The sequence below is a fragment of the Astatotilapia calliptera genome, chromosome 1 (genome assembly GCF_964374335.1).
Source record: "Astatotilapia calliptera chromosome 1, fAstCal68.1, whole genome shotgun sequence".
Taxonomy (NCBI): domain Eukaryota; kingdom Metazoa; phylum Chordata; class Actinopteri; order Cichliformes; family Cichlidae; genus Astatotilapia; species Astatotilapia calliptera.
The window spans coordinates 37,067,487-37,090,155 of NC_137422.1; the positions used below are offsets into that span (position 1 = coordinate 37,067,487).

General features: G+C 38.7%; 1 protein-coding gene across 2 annotated transcripts; it reads left to right on the plus strand.

Annotated features, from left to right (window-relative positions):
• Positions 1-232: 232 nt before the first annotated feature.
• On the plus strand, positions 233-21,708 carry adgrg1 (adhesion G protein-coupled receptor G1). Of its 2 annotated transcripts, none has more exons than XM_026175606.2 (15): positions 233-611; positions 10,887-10,961; positions 11,965-12,236; positions 12,560-12,746; positions 12,977-13,019; positions 13,223-13,301; positions 14,246-14,368; positions 14,561-14,677; positions 15,135-15,177; positions 15,288-15,394; positions 15,565-15,680; positions 15,762-16,024; positions 16,103-16,202; positions 16,431-16,708; positions 20,188-21,708. In XM_026175606.2, the coding sequence occupies exons 2-15, from the start codon at positions 10,916-10,918 to the stop codon at positions 20,313-20,315; spliced, it is 1,902 nt and encodes a 633-aa protein (XP_026031391.2). In that variant the 5' UTR covers positions 233-611; positions 10,887-10,915; the 3' UTR covers positions 20,316-21,708. The 2 variants fall into 2 exon arrangements, with proteins under 2 accessions (XP_026031391.2, XP_026031401.2); XM_026175616.2 differs by having other exon boundaries at positions 477-611; positions 10,892-10,961.
• The last annotated feature ends 961 nt before the right edge of the window (positions 21,709-22,669 follow it).

The window sequence follows — 22,669 nt, forward strand, 5'->3', positions numbered from 1 at the left end:
TCCTAAAAAATATAGGTAACTAAATTACTCTATGGCTAAATTTAGTTCTTGTTTTTTTTAAAGATGCATATGCTTTTAACAAACACATAGAATCTGTCTGAGATTACAAGATGAGTTTTTTGCATTATTTAATTATTATTTATTTATTTATTTTGCTTAGGTTTTATTTTGAAAGTCTAAAGGAAAAGTTCCCTTATTATAGTAAACTCGACAGCTGCCGGCGCGGACACCTAGTTATCTGTGGACAGGCTTCGCGGTGGTCGGCTTCAATTATCGTTTTACTGGGACACTTTTTTTAATCGCTCACTTTCCTTTAAAAAACAAAACAAAAAACGTTTTCACGGTTTCGAACTGCTGCTGCCGCAATTACCGGGAAAAAAAATAGCAGCAACGGTCCAGGATGAACTTTTCCTTATCCCGGTTAACATTTTCGCTTCTTTGATTGGAGAATCCCGGGCGTGTGGAACTACACTTTTCCATTTTTAGTGGGTTCACTGCGAGTGGAACAGTGGGCGAAAGTGTTAGGTGAAGACTTTGAACATCATAAAGCGTGGTGGTGATTTTCACGAGGAGACCTGAAACCTCGAATACTGACGGGGGAAATATTCAAGGTAAGCCTACGCGCTCACGGAAGAATAATGCTGCATATGTTGGTTGGCTTTAGAAACCTAGGCTAAAGTTAAACACACACACATATGTATATATCACATTATCTCTCGCTCTCTCTATATATATATGTGTATGTGTGCGTGTGTATAGAGAGACAGAGAGATATGTATATATCACATTATAGATAGCTAGATAGACGTGTGTGTATCTATTTATGTATGCGTTTGAGTATCTCTGATATACATTTGCACCTCAATTAATTTATGAAAACATTTTGTGAATAAAATATAAACTAAAATAATCTTACTAAATAATCTTTGTGCTATAAAGTGATAATTAATTTACAAAAACATTAAAAAGGAGAGAGATACTAAGGCTCATTTGTTACATGCCCTGTAAGATAATAATGGTGGTTCAGTGTTAGTATTTATTATAAATGGCTTGGTTAACAGTGGTCGACCCATTTTTAATGTGTTATTTTGCCTTGTTTATTTCACATTAATTTCTTTTTTCATTGCTTATGTGCGTGCTTGAGCTAGGAATACATCAGTGCGCTGTTTACAGTAAAAAGGTTGTGACATTGGTTACCATTTTCTTCACCTCTCTCAGCCTGTATCTGTACAAAGAGGTGATGTCTGGGTTCATGCTGCTGCCTGAAGGCAGCCATCAAAGGTAGTGATAACAGCTCGAACTTGCTCTCCTTACAGCTGTAGCGTGCGGTTTCCTGTCAGTGATGAGATGCACAATCAAAAGACTTCACTCATGTAGAAAAAAAAAACTCCTGAACAACAGAAGATGGGCAATGGCCCAAATTAAATTAGATAAAGCAGCACATGCAGATATGAGAACTACTGGAAACTGAAAGTGATAAAGTAACAAATGAGAAGGGTATTTTTTTTTAACCATTCATCTTGAGAAATGCAAATGCTGCTGTGGTTGTGTGACTCATTGCAGAAAGCGCTTCTCCTTTGTGCTGACTTCTTTTTTTTTAATAATGAGGAAAAGAAAGCCGTTGATGGCGAACCAAAGCCCTTGGCGATCACCTAAGGCCACACTGGGGGTGATTTAGACTTAATAATATGCAGTCTTTTGTCCGTGCCAGAGTTCGTATGTGTGTTGTTTTATTGATTTATTCATATCCCCGAAGGAAATGTGTGCAGCATTCCACCTGCTCCTCCAATTTCCTCGCAGAGTATGTCGAGATACAGATAAAGGAGCCATGTAATCACATGCACAGACATGCACCCTGCATCACTGTGGTGCTATGGGAAGGTATGCAAGGTCCAATGCAAATGTACCCTCAGGAACATTCCCCACGACCCATATTCCACCTAACCTTGAAAAATATCTCCGCATTCCTGCTTTGACTCAGCTTTCCTGGGGTTTAGTTGAGTGTCTGCTGCATGTGGTGAGATGAGAAAAAACAAACAACTTATTACAAATAGAATCTCACTTTGAGACTCATTCAGTAGCCGCTCAGCGTTAGTGCTGTAAATCAACATGACAGCAGCAGCACTGCTGGGCCCGTTGCTTCATGTAATGTGCTTCAGAAAAACAAAAACGTCTTATCTTTTAGGAAACGGTTGCACAAAAGTGTAGCCCAGTGAAGTCTCCTCCTAGCAGCACCATTTAAGCCAGTGTTAGAAAAGGCTTGAAATGCTTATTAAGGACCCCTTTTTTGTCCCTTAATTGATCCTGTCATTTTTCTTGATGAAAAATCATATAGAGCCATAAAATAAGTAAATCCAAACACATACGTACGTTTCAATGCAATCAGCGAATATTCTAATTTAAAAGTAAGTGACAGCTTTGTAAGTGTAAGCTGTCAGTATGGGTGTGCACAGTTCTTTTAACCACTGGCTGAACCAGCCTCTGAATCAGCCAGTGGTCTTTGACCCTTATTCATGCTCGCTGTCACTTCAGCTCTAAAGCCTGACAACAAAGAGCAGCTTTTGTTCCCTGGCTTACTCTTCTTCCATGCACATTCTTTGCTGCTTCACTCTGCTGCTTGTAGACGAGTGGGGTGAATTTAGATTGAAAACTGCCACAGGAAACAAACTCAGGCTACTTTAAAGGCACATTCATAATAAATATGTTAATATGTCTATAATTTAAAATGCTCCAGCTTGTTCCAAGACTGAGGGTAAAAGAAATGGTGAAACTGGATGGGTCGTTTTTTTTTTCCACATATTCAACTCAGGTGACTAGTCAGCAGAATAGAAGGACAGACATGAAAAGCAGTGACAGAAAATGTTACCCTGAGGTACTTTAAATCTTTGAGAATGACAGGAAATGGTATTTTCAAGGTACTTTTACTGAAACCAGGTCACGTATATCAAAGGGTTTAATAGGAGGTGCTTATCATTTGTAGAAAACATTCTCATTAACTCATGAAAGATTAAACTAAGAATAGACTAAAAATGTAAATGTTGCCCCTTTTCACAAGTGAATTGTATAAGGTGATACCTAAGTCTTGTGAGATGTGTATATGAAATAAACATTTACTTTTGAAGAGAAATGCTAATGTGAGCATCCTAGCATGCCCTCAGTGGCAACGCTGAAATGCTGATCCTAGCAGTTTCATCTACTGTCGTCAGAGCTTCATCTTTTCGTGTTTGGTTGAAAATCAACCCAACTGACAAGTAAATTATAATTCACTAGAAGATAAGTCTGTCACACGCATTTACATTAAGATACTTTTGGTATACTTCGTTGCTCAGTTATGGCTATATCTAGCAAATGTGTGTGCTGCATAGATGCTAGAAGTCGTGGCGTGGGCTGTGTCCCAAAATAACACAACACACTTAACATCTAGCCCACATTGCACAGGTCTTTGTCTGAGGCGATGCAACGCGTTTCAGTTCATCTGCTAGAGGTGTGAATTACCAAAGACCCAAAGGGGCAATATTATCATAATACCCAACTCAATGATACAATTTATTGTGATTCTGATACTTTTGCTAAATATTGCAATAAGTTATTGTGATATATTGTGTTTTATCATATATTTTCTGTTGCAAATGATGTCTTCAGTCATTTTTTTCTACAGCAAAGTGTGATTGTTAACCAGCCAGACTGACCAACACAGTTTATTCAAACTTGTAATTAAAGTTGCATGCACCTGACAAACTGAACTTTTTCTATTGCAATCTAGTCCAGTTTACTGACTAACTAAAATACTTTCTATTTACTTACCAATTCAATGCAAACATGTAGACTATTGTACCATTAAATAAGTCTTGAACCTAGAGAGTGATCACCATTTCTGAGATGTGAGGTGTATGAATCCACTACCTGTGATGTCCACATGTGTCAGGTTAATGCAACCCTTTCTGCTGTACCTTTCCTCAACTTTGCACTTCCCTTCTCTGTAGAACCTAGGTGTGGCTGTATACATGAAAAAGCATTGAGATGGTGTCAAATATCTGGATCCCATTGTCTTCATCAAGACCAGGTGATCGATATGTTATCTTCTTAGCTCACTCTGAATTGGGAGGTAGCTCTAGTGTTTACTTTGGCATCCATGGCTGATTATTTTCAGACTTTTTACTATCATACAGTACTCTTTACAAATCCATCTACTTTGTCTTGCCCTTGTAAGAAAAAAATAAGTCCATGTGTCTGATTTAGATGTAGATGGCACTTTTTTGGTTTTCGTTCTTTTGCTTTATATCACCCACACCAAAAAGTACCAGTAGTCAGTACTTCGTTTTCACATATGCCAGAACCAAAACAAGATTATGCCTGCCTAGAAAGGTAACTACACATTGCTGTCAACGCAGCCCATACAGTTGGAAGCGCTGGCCACAATGTTGATCACTACCTTAGACTACCTTATATTGTAGTACAAGCGTAAACCAGGTTGGTTATGTAGGTCAAAGTACAACCGCAGCAGATTTATTGGTACTCTAGCACAGTGTATTTGTGGTAGTAAACTGCTACCAAACATACACCGCAACTGTAAGTATAACAACTATAACCCTGCTTGATAACCAAGCGGTAGTCTCTATTGTAAAGGCATACATAAAACAAATTTAAACTACTGGATTTTTGAAACAGATTTGTCTCTTTATTATTATTACAATTACCTATCCTCAAGCTAGGGCTGCTCAATTAATCAAGCTAGGGCTGCTCAATTAATCGAATTTTAATCACGATTACGATCTGGGCTTTCAACGATCATTAAAAATGACTGAGCCGATTATTAGCCCCTCCCTCGTGCTTTACTCTCACGCTGCTCCGTGTGGCAAATCAAGCGCACCTCTCTGCATTTCCAACATGTGTCACAACAATTAAGAAGACCCAAGGGAAGCTCGGAAAGCTATGCAGAAGTTATTTGGGGAGGAGAGTGACTGCCGTTGGTTGAAAAGAGAGGTAAAAGAAAAAAAACTTCAGTGGTGTGGAAACATTATGGGTTCTACTTGCTAGCGCAATAATTTGTTTTGCATATGAAACCAGAGGAGTTGTACTTACATCTTATGCCATCAGCTTGTCCTCGGTCACGGTTCCCTTCCACATAAAGCTTTGCAAAAATTGCATAAAAAGCGCTTGCAGGAACAAAAAAATAATATTCCAGAAACACGCTTTTCCGATCCGATCAGCTGTTCGTAACACTTCCCACATTGAACAAGACGTCAACGCGAACTATCGCATGTCCGCCATTTCCTGTCCGAAACCGACTTCATTTTCACGGAAAATGTAGTTTTTTACTTGTAGGCCTTAAAAGCCTATACTGGTGTTTTTATAAGTCATGTTTGACTTTTCTGAATAGTTTCTGTGATGCTTAGAACTCGAATTGCACTGCTGGAAATAGTTTATTTTGATGCACATGCTGCTTTCTTTGCAAATTTGCATCATAGGATTGTTTTTTGTTTTTCCTGCAGTATATAAAAATTGATGTATCTCCAAAATAAAACTATGAAGACACTCAAAATAAATTTACTGTGGTGGGAAACTATGTTTTGCAACTTTTTTGTATTTAAAGTTTTGAGGGATAAGCCTCTTAAATTTCCCCAAGTAGAAATATATGTAAAAAAAAAAAAAAAAAAAAGGTTTTCAATTGTTTTGTAGTTTATTGCACTTTTTTGTAATTAATGTAATTACTATGGACTTAATGCATACATATTATTAAAATATGGGCTATAACAGTTGTATAGCAACTTGAAATGCTCCCAAAAATGGCACTACAGCATGTAAAAAAAAATAATATAAGCTCTGGTGGACTTGGTTCTATGGCAGGTCTTAAAGGGTTAAATAAATATCGTCAAATAATCGAGATCTCAATTTCAGTGAAAATAATCGTGATTATCATTTTTGCCATAATCGAGCAGCCCTACCTCAAGCTTCACAGCCACTTCATTACTAACACCTTGGTAGTTCAAGGTTGGGCCCTCGGGCCTTCAGATTGCCTAAAATTTGCGTGTTAAAGATTCAAAAACATTAGAGAAACAATCTTCAGAGATTTTTGTCCATATTGACACAATAGCATAACGCATTTGTTGCAGACTTCTCATGTCCACTTCTCAGTGTAGTTTATGTTTGATGAATGAGAATGAAGAACGGCAAAGACAGTCGGCCTTGATGAGCAGAAACGTTTCAAACTTTTGTGGCAAAATATATTAGGTTTGGATAATTCACTAGCAAATATAAAAGTGTTACATATCCATGTACCTTGGAACACAGATTGCGTACTCCGTCTGGTATCATTTTCTGCCATCTGTGTCACACATTGTTTTGACTTTTGTGCCATAGTGTGAGAACTTGTAAAGATGATTCATATAGGCAGGTGAGTCAGACCCACATATGTCATTACTGGAAAACAGAATCAAGCAGACGGGGGAATCACAAGTGTTGTCTCGTTAACACAGTTGTGGGTAGTTTGAATGGATGCATGTGTTCACATAAATGCTGAGGCAAAGGCTCTTATCATATCATCTTATAAATGTGTAGGAGTGACAAATGGAGTGAATTTAGTTTCTGGATGTGTGGAGTCTTTGTGCTGAAAGGTGAGAAATTCTAAGACTGCTACGGTATGCGAGCACTGCGTCTCACTAACACACTTCCACGTATGCCAGGCTTTGGTCATTGCATCTCTTTCACACCCACATTCACACAAGCATAGGAAGTGAAAGAAAAGGGGAAATTCTTGTGCTGAATTGATCCCTGGCCAGTGTACATGAACAATAGAGAGTGAGTGCAGAATTAGAGATAGTTTACACGACAAGCTGAAATATTGTGTAAGAGAGAGTGGATATATTTGTTTAAATTATTTGTGTCACTGCAAACTTTGCAAAGACTCGAACCCAATTATATAATTGCACATAAAAGATTTGATAATAGGCATCATTGTCACCTTAACTAAGCTTACAGTGTGTGTTCACTCTTGTAGCTCTGGGTGTGGTGACAGTGGCCATTTATTTTTAACCTCTGATCTCTTCGTAGATATGATGAGAAAACTGTAATGAGCAGTTCGTGGGTGATGCTGCTACAAATCATACACTAATGCTGTGTGTGAATTCATCACCACTGCGATGCACCTGATATTTCACCCCAACTCTAAATTTAAAGTTTGGGGATTGTGTTAAGTACGTATTGGGACCATGGACTCTATTATGAAGATGCAAACAATAAGACATAACAAATTAAGACAAACATTTTAAAGCCTCAAGATTGGCCTTCTTACCTATTTATTTATTTATTTATATAAATAGGAACTCTCTTTGATGATATGGGTAGTTTCTAAAATGTACTTTCATGAGAAACGGAACAGCTGACAAAGTAACCACACCCATGTTTATTCACAACTTCATTATTTCAGCTTATATGTATATATGTAGGAGGAGATCAGCTGACATTTTGAGCCAAACTAAATTAGGGTTTTGTGGAAGGATCATTTTGGGAATTTTAGCTCGAAAAAGTCCAAATTGGTGTGTAGGTGTAAAGGTCATATGTAGGACTTTGATGACACTATTGTCGTGTTTTTATAACCTTAGAATGATCCTTTTGTATCTACAGAGGGAGGGACTCCTGTTCCTCCGAGTCCACCAGGAGAGACAGAGGTGTGTGTTTAGGTTAAGGTACCACAACAGCTCATTTCTGTCCTAGCATGGTACCATGGTACAAGGGCCACCAAACAAGCTCATCACTTACTGCTTTTGAAGATTCATCCAAGCTTTGGTCTCTTGAGCTTTCGTTTCCGTTGTAATAACATACATGAAACAGACCGATGGAATTGATGTTTTTCCTTAACAGATGTCTCTCTCATGAGACACACTGATAACAGCAATTATCCCATGCTCAAGCTTACTTCTTCTTAAGCCACTTCATTAAGCACACCTTGGTGTTACAAGGTTGGATCCTTTTTGCCTTCAGAACTGTTGTAACATATTCAACAAAAAAACATTCCTCAGATGTGTTGGAGCATATTGACATGATGATATTACACAGTTGTTGCAGACTTATCAGTTGCAAATGCGTGATGTGAATCTCCCATTTTGCATGTGCTCTGTTGGATTAAGATCTAGTGAATGAAGAGGCCATTTGAATTTGTGAAACGGTGCATCATCATCCTGAAATCAGTCATTAGATGATGGCTGTTCTGTGATTGTAAAGGGATGGACAACCATAGCAACAATACTCAGGGAGTCAGTGGCATTTTGGAAGTTATGTACAAAGACTCCACTCTGACCTGCTGACCTGTTGATACAGGACAGAATGCTTTTATTAACACCAAATTCTCACCCATCAAACTATTGCAACAGTTTATCGTCTACCTTTGGTGAACATATGTGGATTGTTATTTGAGTAATTGTTGCCTTCTTATCAGTTCAAAGCAAGCTCCTCCTCTGAACAACAAGATATTTTTACACAGAGAACTGCCGCTCAGTGGATATTTTCTCTTTTTCTGACCATTCAAGGTTAACCGTAGAGATAGTTGGGTGGAAAAAATACAGTAAATTGACACCACCAATCACATCGTTTTCAATATCTCATAAATCACTTTTTTCCTGACATAGAGGCTGAAATTATGATACAGAGCTCCACAATGAATCATGTTATTATATCATATTGTATCATGCTATTCTAGTAAAAGTTGTAATTCAGATAAATAAGTTTTCTAAAGATCCTAAAGCCTTGATAAATGAAAAGACAGTAACATATTTTAAACTACAATATCTGTTTAACTGAGGCAGAGAAATATTACTGCACTCCTTCCTGGCAGGTCACTATATTACACATTAGTTTCTCAAGCATGCACCGCTTGAAGTTACACCTTAGCAACTTTTTTGCTTTTGTCACTTTTAAATTATCAGAGAACGAAATGCCAAAACCACACTTTGACACGGAAAATACAAAGGTTTCATTTTCACACGTCTTTGTGTTAGATAACTGAACTGAAAAGTAAACTGTGGGATATTTTGATATTGTCTTCTTGGCTTCATTTCAAGAAGATATCTTATGTCAAACCACAGTTCTGCATCACAAGAAGTGTCGCAGCTGAGAGAACTGGCTGGTGTGACGTGGCATCTTCACAGGAAAGCTAATGTTCAGCTGTCGCTCTCAAACTAAATGCTTGAGTAACAAGTGGTGAGGCTTGTGTGTTGACTGGGATGACCATAGTGAAGACATGTGACACAGATAACGATAGAACAGACTAACGCTCTAAAATTTAGAGCATTCTCATGTCGGTATATATAAGAAAATGCAGTTAATTCAATATGACTTTATTTACATGACAGATTATTATCTCAAGGCAATTTGTACTGTAAGCTAAAAACCCTACTGTTTTTATAGAGAGAATCCTAACAACAGACATCCTCTATGAGTAAGTATATGGCAATGGTGGGGGTGAAGAACTCTCTTTTGACACGAGGAGACCTCAAGCAGAACCAGGCCTTGGGAGGGGCAGCCAATTGCATTGACCAATTTGGGTGTCAAGAGAAGGAAAAGGGAGGAAAGAGGAAGATATAGAGGCAAAAAAACAACAAAGAACTGAGCATGTTAACATCACCGACTTATCAAACTCTAAAACTGAAGCCAGGCCAATAGAGCATCAGTGAAAGTGCCGCATAATGCAAAAAAGTAAGGTAGCATTTTGTGTGTTCATCAAATAAACCTCCTGTTTGTGTGTGTTTGTTTGCTTATTTGTATGTCTCTGTGCATTAATGGGTGGGTTGTGCAAGGCTTATATCTTTCTCAAGTATCGAGTGTGGGTGTTATAAATAGCAAGCTGTCCTCTCAGGATATGCAGTGTGATATTTCCCTGTCTTTCTATTGTTCTTTTTTCTGTCTGTCTGCCTGCTTTGTCTGTGGTTCAACAGGTTCCTGTCTGCTTTTTTGATTATTTTCCAGACATTCTCACTGTCACGCATACCATGCAGTAAACCCACGCGACGTGGTCACAGATCTAGTATTTGTTAGGTTTTAACTTCCACGCTATGAGCTTGTCTGGATGTGGTGATGTAAAGCAATGACACCAGACTAGGATGAGTTTCCGTCTTTGGTTGAAATTGAAAATGACAAAAATGCATTTGTGGTTATTTGAGACATGTCCGTCTGTTGACAGTCATGTGATTCTCTAATATGATGCAAAGTGGATTTTTTTCAAAGAAAATTCCCAGTTGTATATTTTTCTGCTTTAGACACTAACTGGTGGTGGACATGGAAACTGTCAGTATAAGCTTGCTTGACTATTCAGCACTTGACCTTGGAGGAAAAGCAGCTCACTGTAGGGTTATGGAAAGACTGAATTGCTGATGCATGTGTATGTGTTCTCATTCCCGTTACAAGGGGAAGACTGTTTCCATTGATAAGAGCTTAGAAAGGTCGCTGTGTTTATTTTGAGGCTGAACTCATTTGTGTTCACTGATATATAAGGACAGATAACAAACCAGGCGTCCAAATGAGAATGGTATCACTAAGAAAATGTCATTACATTAAACTGGGAACTTTTTGTTTCGTTTTTTTATGACTTCATGTAAAAAGAATGTAATTGATATGCTTTTTTTATTTGTTCTAACATTTTCTATATGTGGTTAAAATTGGCTGCAAATTAACACTGTGCTCTTTCATTTAACCATGCACACACTCACACACACACACACACACACACACACACACACACACACACACACACACACACACACACACACACACACACACACACAGTTTTAGCCACTGATTTTAATGGTGCTAAATTGCTGTTCTCCTTGCATAAGAATTTACGCAGTTATAAATTTGTTCCCCTTTTAAAACTTTCACTTTTTGTATTTCTGCAGAACAGGTTTTAGCAACCGAGCTGCAGCCGATGGATAATCTGAAGTTTGCGCTCTTCTTAATCATCCTCACCACTGGTAAGATCTTAGAGATACTTTATCTTGTTCATCATAAAGCAAACTGCATTCATGTTGTGCCACTTCCTACATTATACGTTATGTTGCCCTTTTTATAGATATTCTAGAAGAGACATTAAATGAACATGACAGAATTCTCAAAAATATATTAGATTATCAGTTTTTCATAGCATTTCCTTTATAGTATTTTTCTCTGTGTGACCTCTGTTTGTGAGCATTAGACAACTAGAGTGCCTCAGATAGTAAGGAAATACTTTGCTGACACAGGAGAGTTAAAGCTTCCACTACCATAAGAACTCTTCGGTCAGTATCATAAAGCAAGGCAGGACACATGGGCTCCAATAGGAATCAATGCAACGCCGAGCTCATGAACTGATCATAAGTTTAAAATTTGTAAATTGTAACTGTGACCTATTACCCAAGTGCTGGCAGACACACATTCATTTACATGTCAGTTTTCTGCCCTGAACCTAAAGTCTAGCCAAAGTAGTGACATTTTAGCAAACAATGCAGGTAGATGGCAGGATTGTGTTACTGAATGCGGAGGTGTAGTATTCATTGCTTTCAGTCATGTAACCAAAGCAAAGCCCTGGAGGAGGAAAATAATATAGCGACAACATGCTAGGAAACACTCAGTACTATAGAACTGCAATACAACCCACTAAGTTTCCCAGTAGCTTCAAACCACAAATATTTAAATCACCTCAGTGAAGAGAAGTGAAAAATATTATTTGAGCACTTGTAGTCCACATTGCAAAGTCCCTGCAAGAGGTCTACTTTAGAAATGCTTAACTTCTCTCTCTTGAATAATCCCTGCCCTTAAACTACCACCAGGATGAAAGCACATACAGTAGAGTGCAGCAAGAGGGTTGTTTTTATCATCTGGACTGGTCACTAATACCATTGTGAAGTAGACGAAATTTTTCATTTTCAAAACAAGTGGGAGAACCAATTAGCTAAATGTGTTAATTATGTTTTAATACTGTGTGCTGTATTTTAACAGTTTCCAGTAACAATGACAATGACCTGGACTGGAACTTTTGCGGCACATGGCACCATGGCAACAACCCCCTGAGCCTGAACCTCAACATCTCTACTGGCTGTAAAGGAATCTCCATTTCAGCCAGTGAGAGCTTTCTGTCCATCAACGGGCAGATCACAGCCCAGTGTAGGAGATCTGAAGTGATTACCTTCAAGCACCTTGGACTTGAGTCAGGGGAGGACATCAAGTTCTGTCTGGACTGGGAGCCACTGCTGGACCAGTTAATGCTGACAGTAAGTGATAACAATTTTTAAATTTAAGTGTGGGTTCTAAATGCTATTTTTTTTTTTGTTTCATCATTTGACACCCATTATTTTACTCAATAACATTAAAGTTCAGGAGAACTCAACTAAAAATGAGCGTGAGGTAGTTAAATGAAAGATGTGGAAAAAGCACATGTGTATAATAATATACCACCACCACATTCTAAAAGCCATATAACAAAATGTAAAATTTATATGATGTTCTGTACACTGCATACACTACACTAGCTAAATTCAAGATTATTATGATAATTTCTGTTTTTTGTTTTTGTTTTTCCTGTTGTGATGTTCAGGTAGGAGAGAAGAAGCTTATTCTGTGCTCACCTGCAAGCCTGCAGGATTCCTGCTGCACTGACCTGAGTGATGGCCCAAACACACAAGGAGCAGACTACGGCATCCTCAATACCGAGATTAATCATGATTTCATCACCGACAAAACACGGATGGCGTACAACTTTCAAGCACATTCCACCAACTACAGTAAGGAAGATTACACATATTGTGTCAGCATATTCTTGATAGAAAATCTGTGAATGAAATATATTTAGCAAAAAATAAAATTGATGTTCTGTACTGTTTTATTTGTTCCAATAACTCAGTTTGTCTGTAATGTTGTTCATATTTAGCTTTGCTGAACCAGCATTTCAGATTTCTGTTATCAAGTGCAGCATGTTAGAATCAGAACTTTCTCTTCTTTTCTGTTTTTGCAGCAGAATTATGTGAACAGGCGAAACGGGAATCCGGCCCCAACAAGTAATTTCCTCTCTTTTCCTCAAATGCACCAGTTTATTGCAGGGATATCATGGCAGGATGTTGTAGACTTGATCCTTCCTGAAGTACACAAACTTTGATTACAAACGAGGAGTGAAGACATTAGCTGTCTGATGTAATATTGCTCCATTCAAATGAAACATGACAAACTTATAATCATGGCTGTGCCTGATGTTTGTGTCCAGGTGTGCTGAGCCTCCATACGCTCACAAATCTGATGTGGAGATGAAGGAAGATTTCAAAGGCCACAGCGTCACATCACCTGTAAGACAAACACACAAAAGTTAAAGAGACTTGTCTTCAGATTAACCTTTTTTCTTTTTCAAACCAACCAGTGTGAGAAGGCTTTGATGATTTATTTTTAGAGAGTGGATGCTCTTTGTGATAGTGTGTCAGCTGTTGTATTGCAGTGTTACTGTTCTGAACTACCTCATCTTACAATCTCATTTAATTATAGCTACATTATAAAAAAGATAAAATGATCAAAATGTTATTTGTAATAAACTATACTGAAACAAAATGAAATTGAAAAATAATTGAAATTTAATAAAAACTAATGATAGCTCAAGAAGATGATCATTGTGTCAGGGATGAACTAAAAACAACATTTGCAGTTCATTGTAATTAATTTATGTCGCCCACTGTGGCACACGGATATGTTTTTATAGGTAAAAAACAACACTTGAACAACACACAAAAATGTCCCGCTCTGCAGAGTAATATCACCTCTTAAATCCAATTATTAGGTTTCTGTAGGTTTCACCTGAATCACACATCTGCAGAAGTGAGGTTTCACTTTCAGTCATACGACTGGGATGAAGATTCATATTTTTAGAGTTTGCACTGCTGACATTAGCAAAAAACCTTCTTTGCATCTGAGACTGTGTGCTTCCATTTTTAATCCAGACTTACTTTATAGCACATTTTTGAATAACCTAGAGTATTCATGCAAGTAGAGGGGAGAAGTGATGTAGTACAGAAAATAGGGTGGGAGGTTAGTCACATAAAAGTGACTGATGGCAGCATTCTACTGACGATTACAGGATGGTGTTGAAAGCTGACTTTTTTTTCCCTCTAAACGACCCTAAAATAGAGTCATTTAGTAACCCAACAATCTCAAAGCAGAGCCACAAGCAGAGCTGCAGAGTGAAGCAGGTTTTGCTTACATTGTAAAAACTCACAGTTCTTATATGTGCTGTCTTTTCCAGGCCATTGCTGGTAGACCTGTCAAGTCCAATATCACTGTCCACCTCCCTGCTGCCTTAAAACAAGCTGTGAAAAATGTTAGCAATGTAGCCTGCACTTTCTTCAAGAACATCTCCCTGTTACAGGTAAGGCTGTTTGCCTTCAGTCGATACAGGCACATATGACAGGATTTCAGGTGACCTTATTTAGCTGTCAGCCTGCAATTTTTTCCAGTGTTCACATTTGCGATTCTATCTGGAATACTTTTGTTGCTTTGTGTGCAAATATTTATGCTGCATTGTGTAAGATGAAGGTCAAGTTGTGTGTGTTTGTTTCAGGAGGCTCACAAAACTGCCAAGCCTATCAATGATGTGGTGGAAATCATGGTGGAGAACGAGATCATCAGAAATCTGCCTGAACCCATTAGGATAGATTTTTACCATGAAGCCGTATCTGTAAGTTTGTGTGTTTCTGTGGCGTTTAGCCTGTATCAGTACGCTCCCCACCCACTTTATATTACTTAAAGCTACTTCCTTAAACTGACACTTACTGTACCAAATAGTAACTGCTGAAATTGACTGCAATGTGCTGCAGTACAGATGTCAATACACACACAGGCTGTCAAATGTGGCTCAGGTGTGGATGCTGTTAAAAGACAAACAAGATGGTTTTTACTTCCGTGACGTCTGCATATCTACCTCCACGGTGCAGCAAACACACAGAAACCACTTATAGGTCTCTTTTCTAACCTTATGTCTGGCAGAAACAGACTGTTGTTTATGCAATTTATGAGGCTGTCTATTGCATCTGTGCAATGCACACAACAACACATAAAAGCACCTGTGACGTGGATATTCTTTGACATTGTGGTGACATTGCAGCTCATGTCTCTCCCCTCCTTCTTTATTTCAGAAAAGAAAAACAAGGGCATGTGTTTCATGGGACACCAGAAAAGGTTGGAACCATTTAGAGATGAATATTATGTGCTACTTTACATATTTATCTGTATTTTCGTTTATCATAATTTTCAGCAATGCGGATTGATTTGATATTTCCCTGTTGCAGATTCTCTGCAGGTGAACTGGTCGAAGGATGGATGTAAGACAGAACAGAGTGGGGAAAACCACACTGTGTGTCAGTGTAACCATCTGACGTACTTCACTGTGCTGGTGGTGAGACATGCGGATACACTGCTTTTCATACAACAAATAAACAACAGACAGAAACCAATAGTGATGAGATTAGTAATGATTTTTAAAAGATACACAGAAATCAACAGTCTTCATTGTACCAGTGTGTCTTGTGAAGGCCATGTTGCTCACTGCACTGTTTCCTATGGCAGGACCTGAATCGTCAACCAGTGCCCCACCTGCTGGAGCTTACTGTCATTACATATCTGGGATGTGCCGTATCTCTGATCAGCTGTGTTGCTCTTATAATATATCTCTGCAGGAAAAGGTACAGATGTTATTAATGTAATATACAATATAGATATTTTTTTTATTATTTTATTATTTTAACTTTCCACTGACTTTCAAGGAGGCGATCAAAGGAGCAGTCCTTGCCCATCCATGTGGGCTTAGCTGTGTCCCTCGCCTTCCTCAGCCTGATTTTTTTCTTCAATGGAGTCCTGGCTAACGTGGGAGGGGAAAGTGTGTGCACTTGGGTAGGAGCAGTACTTCACTACGCCCTCCTCTGCTCCTTCGCCTGGATGGGCATCGAAGTGTTGCACACTTTCTGGTTGGTCTACATGGTCTTCACCCCCCGTCTGAAGCCCTACATTTGGAACCTAGTTGGTTTTGGTGAGTTTCATTTCTGAAATGTATCTCATGACACATAAAGGTAAAGCACATGTAAGACTCTTGATTATTCTTTTCCAGCTCTTCCTGCTGTTCCCGTTGTCATCCTGGCTCCAATAGGTGATATTTATGGGCTCATAGAGGTGCCACCAAGCGAAGACCCTGAGAATCCATATAAGATGTAAGCCTTTCCTTATCTGATCTAAAATTATTTGGAAAGTGAATAAATACAAGCACATGCTTGTATTTAAAATCATGCTTTCAAGGCAACAGCAAAACATTTCAAGGGATTATGGGAATCTTTAATAAAATGCTGAGCATATTTTGAACATCATTTGGCCTTTATATTTGCATTTTTATTCTGGATTTTTTTTTTTTTCTTTGTCTTCTGACTGTTTGATTTTTCCAGGTGTTGGATGGATATAAATGAGAATAAAGGCTGGCTAGCTTTCTGTTTGACCAACATGATGACTCTGGCCCTCCTGGTGTCATCTGGCCTTGTGATGCTGTTCCTGGTCTACAGGCAGATCCGCACCAGGGATGAATGGAAACAGAACCGAGTGGCGTTTCTCAGCATCTGGGGCCTCAGCTGCTTATATGGGACCACTTGGGGTCTGGCCTTCCTTAAGTTTGAGCCCATTTCTACCTTTATTCTCTTCATCACCTGTATCCTCAACTCATTTCAAGGTCAGTGCTTTTGCTGTACAGTGATTCCAGATTACACTTCAGGTTTAAAATGAGATGTTATACTTAAGGACAAGTACCATAAGGATATTTTGCAGACCATCACGTGATAGATGAGCAGTTCGACAGTCATGATGACTGAGAGATGCTCTCACTCTCATACATTCTCCTACAGCTGTGCGAACACTGAACTGCTCCTGATAATACAGCTCACATGGACTCTTTGCTTTTCAGACAAAAACCAACATGGCCACTCACTTGTAAATATCCAGCAAAAGAAAAAAGGAAAAAAAAATTAAACTGAGGCATGAAATGCCATGCATCTTCATCTTTCAAAATCCTTCGGGAGTTTCCAGAGGCATTATATTATGCTGGATACCCCTAATTTGCATATAGAACCCTACACCTCAACTTTATGCAAATAAGGAATGTGTACCTCAACACCACATAGCCTGTAACACAATGCAACTTTACCTCAGTGTGTTATGTAGATGTTTTTGTAGCACAGTAGATGGAAACAATGGAAATGACAGACTCCTTGGACACATGCCATTGGCTTTGCAAACATGATGAGCTCATGTTTATGAACTACTTTGCATTTGTTCTTATTTATGAATACATTCCAGAAAGCTGTCAAAAGAGGATGATGATGCTTCTCAACATTAAATTACATCATTGTCATCTAATAAATACACAGATCCAAAGAAAAAGTGACTTGGAATAACCTCCACGTGCTTTTATAGCTTTTAACTATTTATAGTCGGTTGTTAGATGGGAGTATATTCATTGTTGGCTCATACACTGTGACTGTACATGTGGAGCCAGTGGCCTATTGTATCAGTGTGGGAATGAGACAATGGCCATGATTAATCAAGGCCTTCAGTTGCTGTTGCCTATCAGAGACAAAGCTGTTTCCTCTCACATGCAGCATGCTTGTTTTTGATTCAGCACCAAATATGTGATTTATTAACCCCATTATTGCTGCATAGTGGTATCAGAATGTGTTCTATGCCAGCCATATAACATGCAGTGGCTAAATGCTACGTCTGTAAATGACCCTACCTACAGGTGTATTATTTTCTTAAACATAGAAACAATTTAGAGCCCAATCTAGCTGTTTGCTGACATGACATTATCTGCATTTATAATGGCTGTACGTTTGTATAGAATAGGATTCTCTGCAACTTCCTTGTTGCTAGCACACAAGCTTGGAATGGTACGAACACAAAGACCATCTGATCCAAGCAAAGGCAGGCAGCATAGAAATGACTAAACTATGTCTCGTAACAGTAAAACAAGATTAAAGATTATTTTTAAACTGAATCGTTATGATATCATTGTAAGAACTACCACATAAATGATACCACAGATTATTTATTGTATTATATTTTTGTCAGCAGAAGTTGTTGTAAATAATATGGTTTATTTTTTACAAAACAGAATATAATTTTTCATTTTCTGTTCATCATTTTTAGAGTCATTGTTCAGCTACATCCAGGCAGCTGATAAAAACACAAGTGTATTGGTTCACCTCTGTACACTGTAAAATAATTTATTTTCAAAAATCCTTTAAATAAAAAAATATTAAAATTATGCAATATCTTTGAGTTAAAAAAATATTTTAAGGCTTTTGAATGATTTTAGAAACACGTGAAGTGAGCTGTTCTGCTGAGGAATGATAAGATAAGATAAGATAAGATAAGATAAGATAAGATAAGATAACCTTTATTAGTCCCACACGTGGGAAATTTGTTTTGTCACAGCAGGAAGTGGACAGTGCAAAAGTTATGACGCAAAAATTAGAATACAATAAGAATAAATACAGTACACAGCTGTACAGAATAGAATAAAATAATATACTATATACAGTAGAATAAAATAGAATAAAAATATACAATAAGATAAAAATAGAATACGAATGCTATATACAACTGAGTAAAAATACAACGATGCCAGAAAAGATTATTGCACTTAGTATTATTGCACATGTGTGGATGTGTGTGTTTGTTCAGTTAAAGTCTTTGTTGTGGAGTCTGACAGCAGTGGGGAGGAAAGACCTGCGAAATCTCTCCGTCCCACACCGTGGGTGCCGCAGTCTCCCACTGAAGGAGCTGCTCAGTGCTCTCAGAGTCTCCTGCATGGGGTGGGAGACGTTGTCCAACAGGGATGACAGCTTAGCCGCCATTCTCCTGTCACTCACCACCTCCACTGGGTCCAGAGGGCATCCTAGAACAGAGCTGGCCCTTCGGATCACCCTGTTCAGTCTCTTCCTGTCCCCAGCAGAGATGCTGCCGCCCCAGCAGACCACACCATAAAAGATAGCAGAAGCCACCACAGAGTCATAGAAGGTCTTCAGGAGTGGGCCCTCCACCCCAAACGACCTGAGTCTCCGCAGCAGGTACAGCCTGCTCTGCCCTTTCCTGTAGAGGGCGTCTGAGTTATGAGTCCAGTCCAGTCTGTTGTTCAGATGAACACCAAGGTACCTGTAGCTGTCCACAGCCTCAATGTCCATACCCTGGATGTTCAGTGGTTGCAGTGGAGAATGCTTGTGCCTGCGGAAGTCTACCACCAGCTCCTTGGTTTTACTGGCGTTGATCTGGAGGTAGTTCAGCTGGCACCAGTCCACAAAGTCTTGAGTCAGTCCTCTGTACTCCTTGTCGTCCCCATCAGTGATGAGGCCGACTATTGCAGAGTCATCAGAGAACTTCTGCAGGAAGCACTGGGTGGAATTGTGGGAGAAGTCTGCAGTGTAGATGGTGAAGAGGAACGGAGCCAGAACCGTTCCCTGTGGGGCCCCCGTACTGCAGACGACCCTGTCCGACACACAGCCCTGAGTCCTCACATACTGTGGTCGGTCGGTGAGGTAGTCCAGGATCCAGGTAGTGAGGTGATGGTCCACTCCAGAGTTCTCCAGCTTGTCCTTCAGAACCGAGGGAAGAATAGTGTTGAAGGCACTGGAGAAATCAAAGAACATGATTCTCACAGTGCTTCCAGCGGTCTCCAGGTGAGCGAGGGAACGATGTAGGAGGTGAATGACGGCATCATCCGCTCCAATGCCAGGCTGGTAGGCAAACTGAAGTGGGTCCAGTGATGAGCTTGTTAGGCGCCGAAGCTGAGCCAGGACCAACCGCTCCAGGGTCTTCATCAGGTGGGATGTCAGAGCCACCGGCCTGTAGCTGTTGAGGTCCTTGGGGCGTGAAGTCTTTGGCACTGGTACAACACAGGAGGTTTTCCAGAGCTGTGGTGGCATTTACTGCAAATAACAGATATTAAAGGCTCATTTTTTATGTAGTATATCTGAGAACGTTTTGCCACTGACTTATTCTTACTGCAAATCATGCTCGTTTCCTGCTAGCATATTTACTGCAAATTTTCTGTCCCTATCACACTCACGTCAAAGATTTTTTAAAACAATCAGATACTGTGGCAACTGAGTAAAAACAATCCATTTTGAATCTTGGTTTCTCGTCTGTCGCTCACAGGTTTCTTCCTGATGCTGCGATTCTGCATGCTGGACTGGATGCAGAAGCAGGCTGGTGGCTCTGGTCTTGGCAGCAGCAGCACCGGATCTACCAGGCAGCACATGCTCCAGGCCCAGGAGAAGAGTTAAATGAACAAAGATGCAGAAGCCGGACTTTGAATGTAAAAATAATGCCAGTATACCACCAGTGATGGAGGAGCTGGAGGTTGACCAGGACGTTTCTCCTGGAGGAGTGTTCTGATGAAATGTGTCTGTCAGGGGTGGTAACTGCAGGAGAATATGAGCTACAGCTAAAAAAAAAAGGTACAGCAGGTTCTCCATATATCCTACGTTTCTTAACTCTGTAACTCGGTAGTAACGAGCACAAGTTAGCTGTACGGGCAAACACAAATATGACCTGCTGTGTAACTGTAAAAGTGAAGATGGGTCAGTATTCCTTCCCAAACATAATCCAGCTGCTGTAACTTCTCAAACTTTGAGTGTACAAACCTTTTTTATTCACTCTAAATTATTTATTCTTGAGCTTGTGTTCTATTTAGTAATCATTACAACAGGAGAAAAAAGAAACATTTTACAAAATATATTTGCTGTTTATTTATAGCTCTATATGTCACACATTCTGAGTTATAATTAATTTTGGTGGCGATTAGCTAAATATTATATATCAATAATTCACTCAAGTTGCATTACAAAAAGGCATTTAATCACTTGATTCTTTTAATTTAGGCCCGTGGCAAAGAAATGACAGTATCACTCAGGAACTCCTTAATCAGGCCTAAAGCCTGCGTTTGCAGAAAAGCTAGACTGGCTCTAGTTGTACAGGAGGGGGATGTCAAAGTTCAAACTAACGTATGTGAAATTAGAAATTGTAAGTTGGAAATAATTATGAATTATTCCCAACACGGAAATTGCGAGCAGGAATAGATGCAGGTTACTGTTCTATTGTATATAAAAAAAAGAAAGCTATATAATACTATTGACGATGTTTTGAACTTTAGATAAGCTTTTTATTTTATATTTTGTATCATGTATGCTTTTTTATAGCTGCTTCCTAAGTTGTTTAAAGTAGCACTTTAGATTTTCGGTCATTTAAACATGTACTTGTTGAGCCTCAGTGAGTTTTCTTTTGAACTGTTTTAATGTGCAGATGGTAAATTCCATATTGCATTTGTCCACACTGTAAATTAATAAGTGAATATTTTATAAATGAATCCAGACTGACTGTTTTTCTTTTTTTCAAACCTGATTATCAGACCTTTGTCTTTAAAATGGGCCAAAATGCATTTATTTGGTTGGATGCGTTCCAGTATTAAATAGAAATGTAAAATTGTCATGTATTTCATTGGCGTTATGTTTCAGTCATGTCCAGCAGAACTCACATATGTAAGCTTTTAGATACTGTGATGTTTGCACTTTTTTCTAAATTTTAAAACTAAAATATATGTCACTCAATTTAATGTGTATATTTTGGTTTTCTGGATATATATTGACTTTTAATTAAAAAAAATCTTTTGGTTAAAAATGTCGAACTGCTGTGTGTTTGTGTAGATGCATGCCACACTGCACAACAAGAACATTTGCAGCTTGCTGTTTTCCTGTTCCCTCCCTCTTATCTGCTTCCTCCCCTGGGTTTTGTTTTTTCTTAATTGTTGCTTTCTTGCTGCTTGTTTTCCATCTCTATTGTGATACAGTGCGTACGTATTTGGTGGAAGAAGCCAGCCTGATACTTCGAAGAAAAAATTCATGGCTTTTCTTAATGCCTCAAAAGACTTTCATTAATAAATTTCATGATAGTGTTTTACATTTTTTTGCACCATAGCAATAAAATACATCCTTGCTCCTAGCATATGGATGTCACATTATTCTGTCTTTTCAGACATGGTGTCTTTCAGAGGACAGGTCTTTGTTCCAAAGATTCAATGGAAACATTATTTCATCATCCTTAACATGTAATATATTCATAATAAACTAAATAAAACAGAACACTTCACACTGACTTTCCCTATTGAAAGGAATAATAATACATTATATTAAATATGCAGGCCCTAGCCTGGCGACCCCTATTGGATACAGACACCCTGGTCAGGAGGGAAGTAGTGTTACCACTATGCCATCCAGCTGCTATATATACACATTGTGCCAAAATCAAGTCTTAAAATCATTGTTCAAATTCATAATTGGTCAATTTTAGTGTTTAAAGGATAAAACGATTATTGAAATTGCATGTATAATTCCTTGAAGCTTAAAAGATCACATTTTGAGTTTAATCAAAGAATTTGAAACTAGCACATGGTGAAAATATGCAAACTCCCCAGGACCCTCGTGATGTGAGGCATCAGAGCTCAAAAGGTTACCGGTACTGTTGCATTAATAAATAACTTATGACTGGTTGTTTTTGGATGCCAGCAGTTACTTGCTCTGTGGTGAGCCTTTCATGGTTTTTGCTGTTTAGGAAACAAGACCCATCACTTAAAGTTATTTTG

Bases quoted from the DNA above. Each gene is read 5' to 3' on its own strand.
- adgrg1 (XM_026175606.2), top strand. From the start codon at position 10,916: ATGGATAATCTGAAGTTTGCGCTCTTCTTAATCATCCTCACCACTG. The intron at 13,302-14,245 runs GTAAGACAAACA...TGTCTTTTCCAG, and splicing joins GCCACAGCGTCACATCACCT to GCCATTGCTGGTAGACCTGT. The intron at 16,203-16,430 runs GTAAGCCTTTCC...TGATTTTTCCAG, and splicing joins CCTGAGAATCCATATAAGAT to GTGTTGGATGGATATAAATG.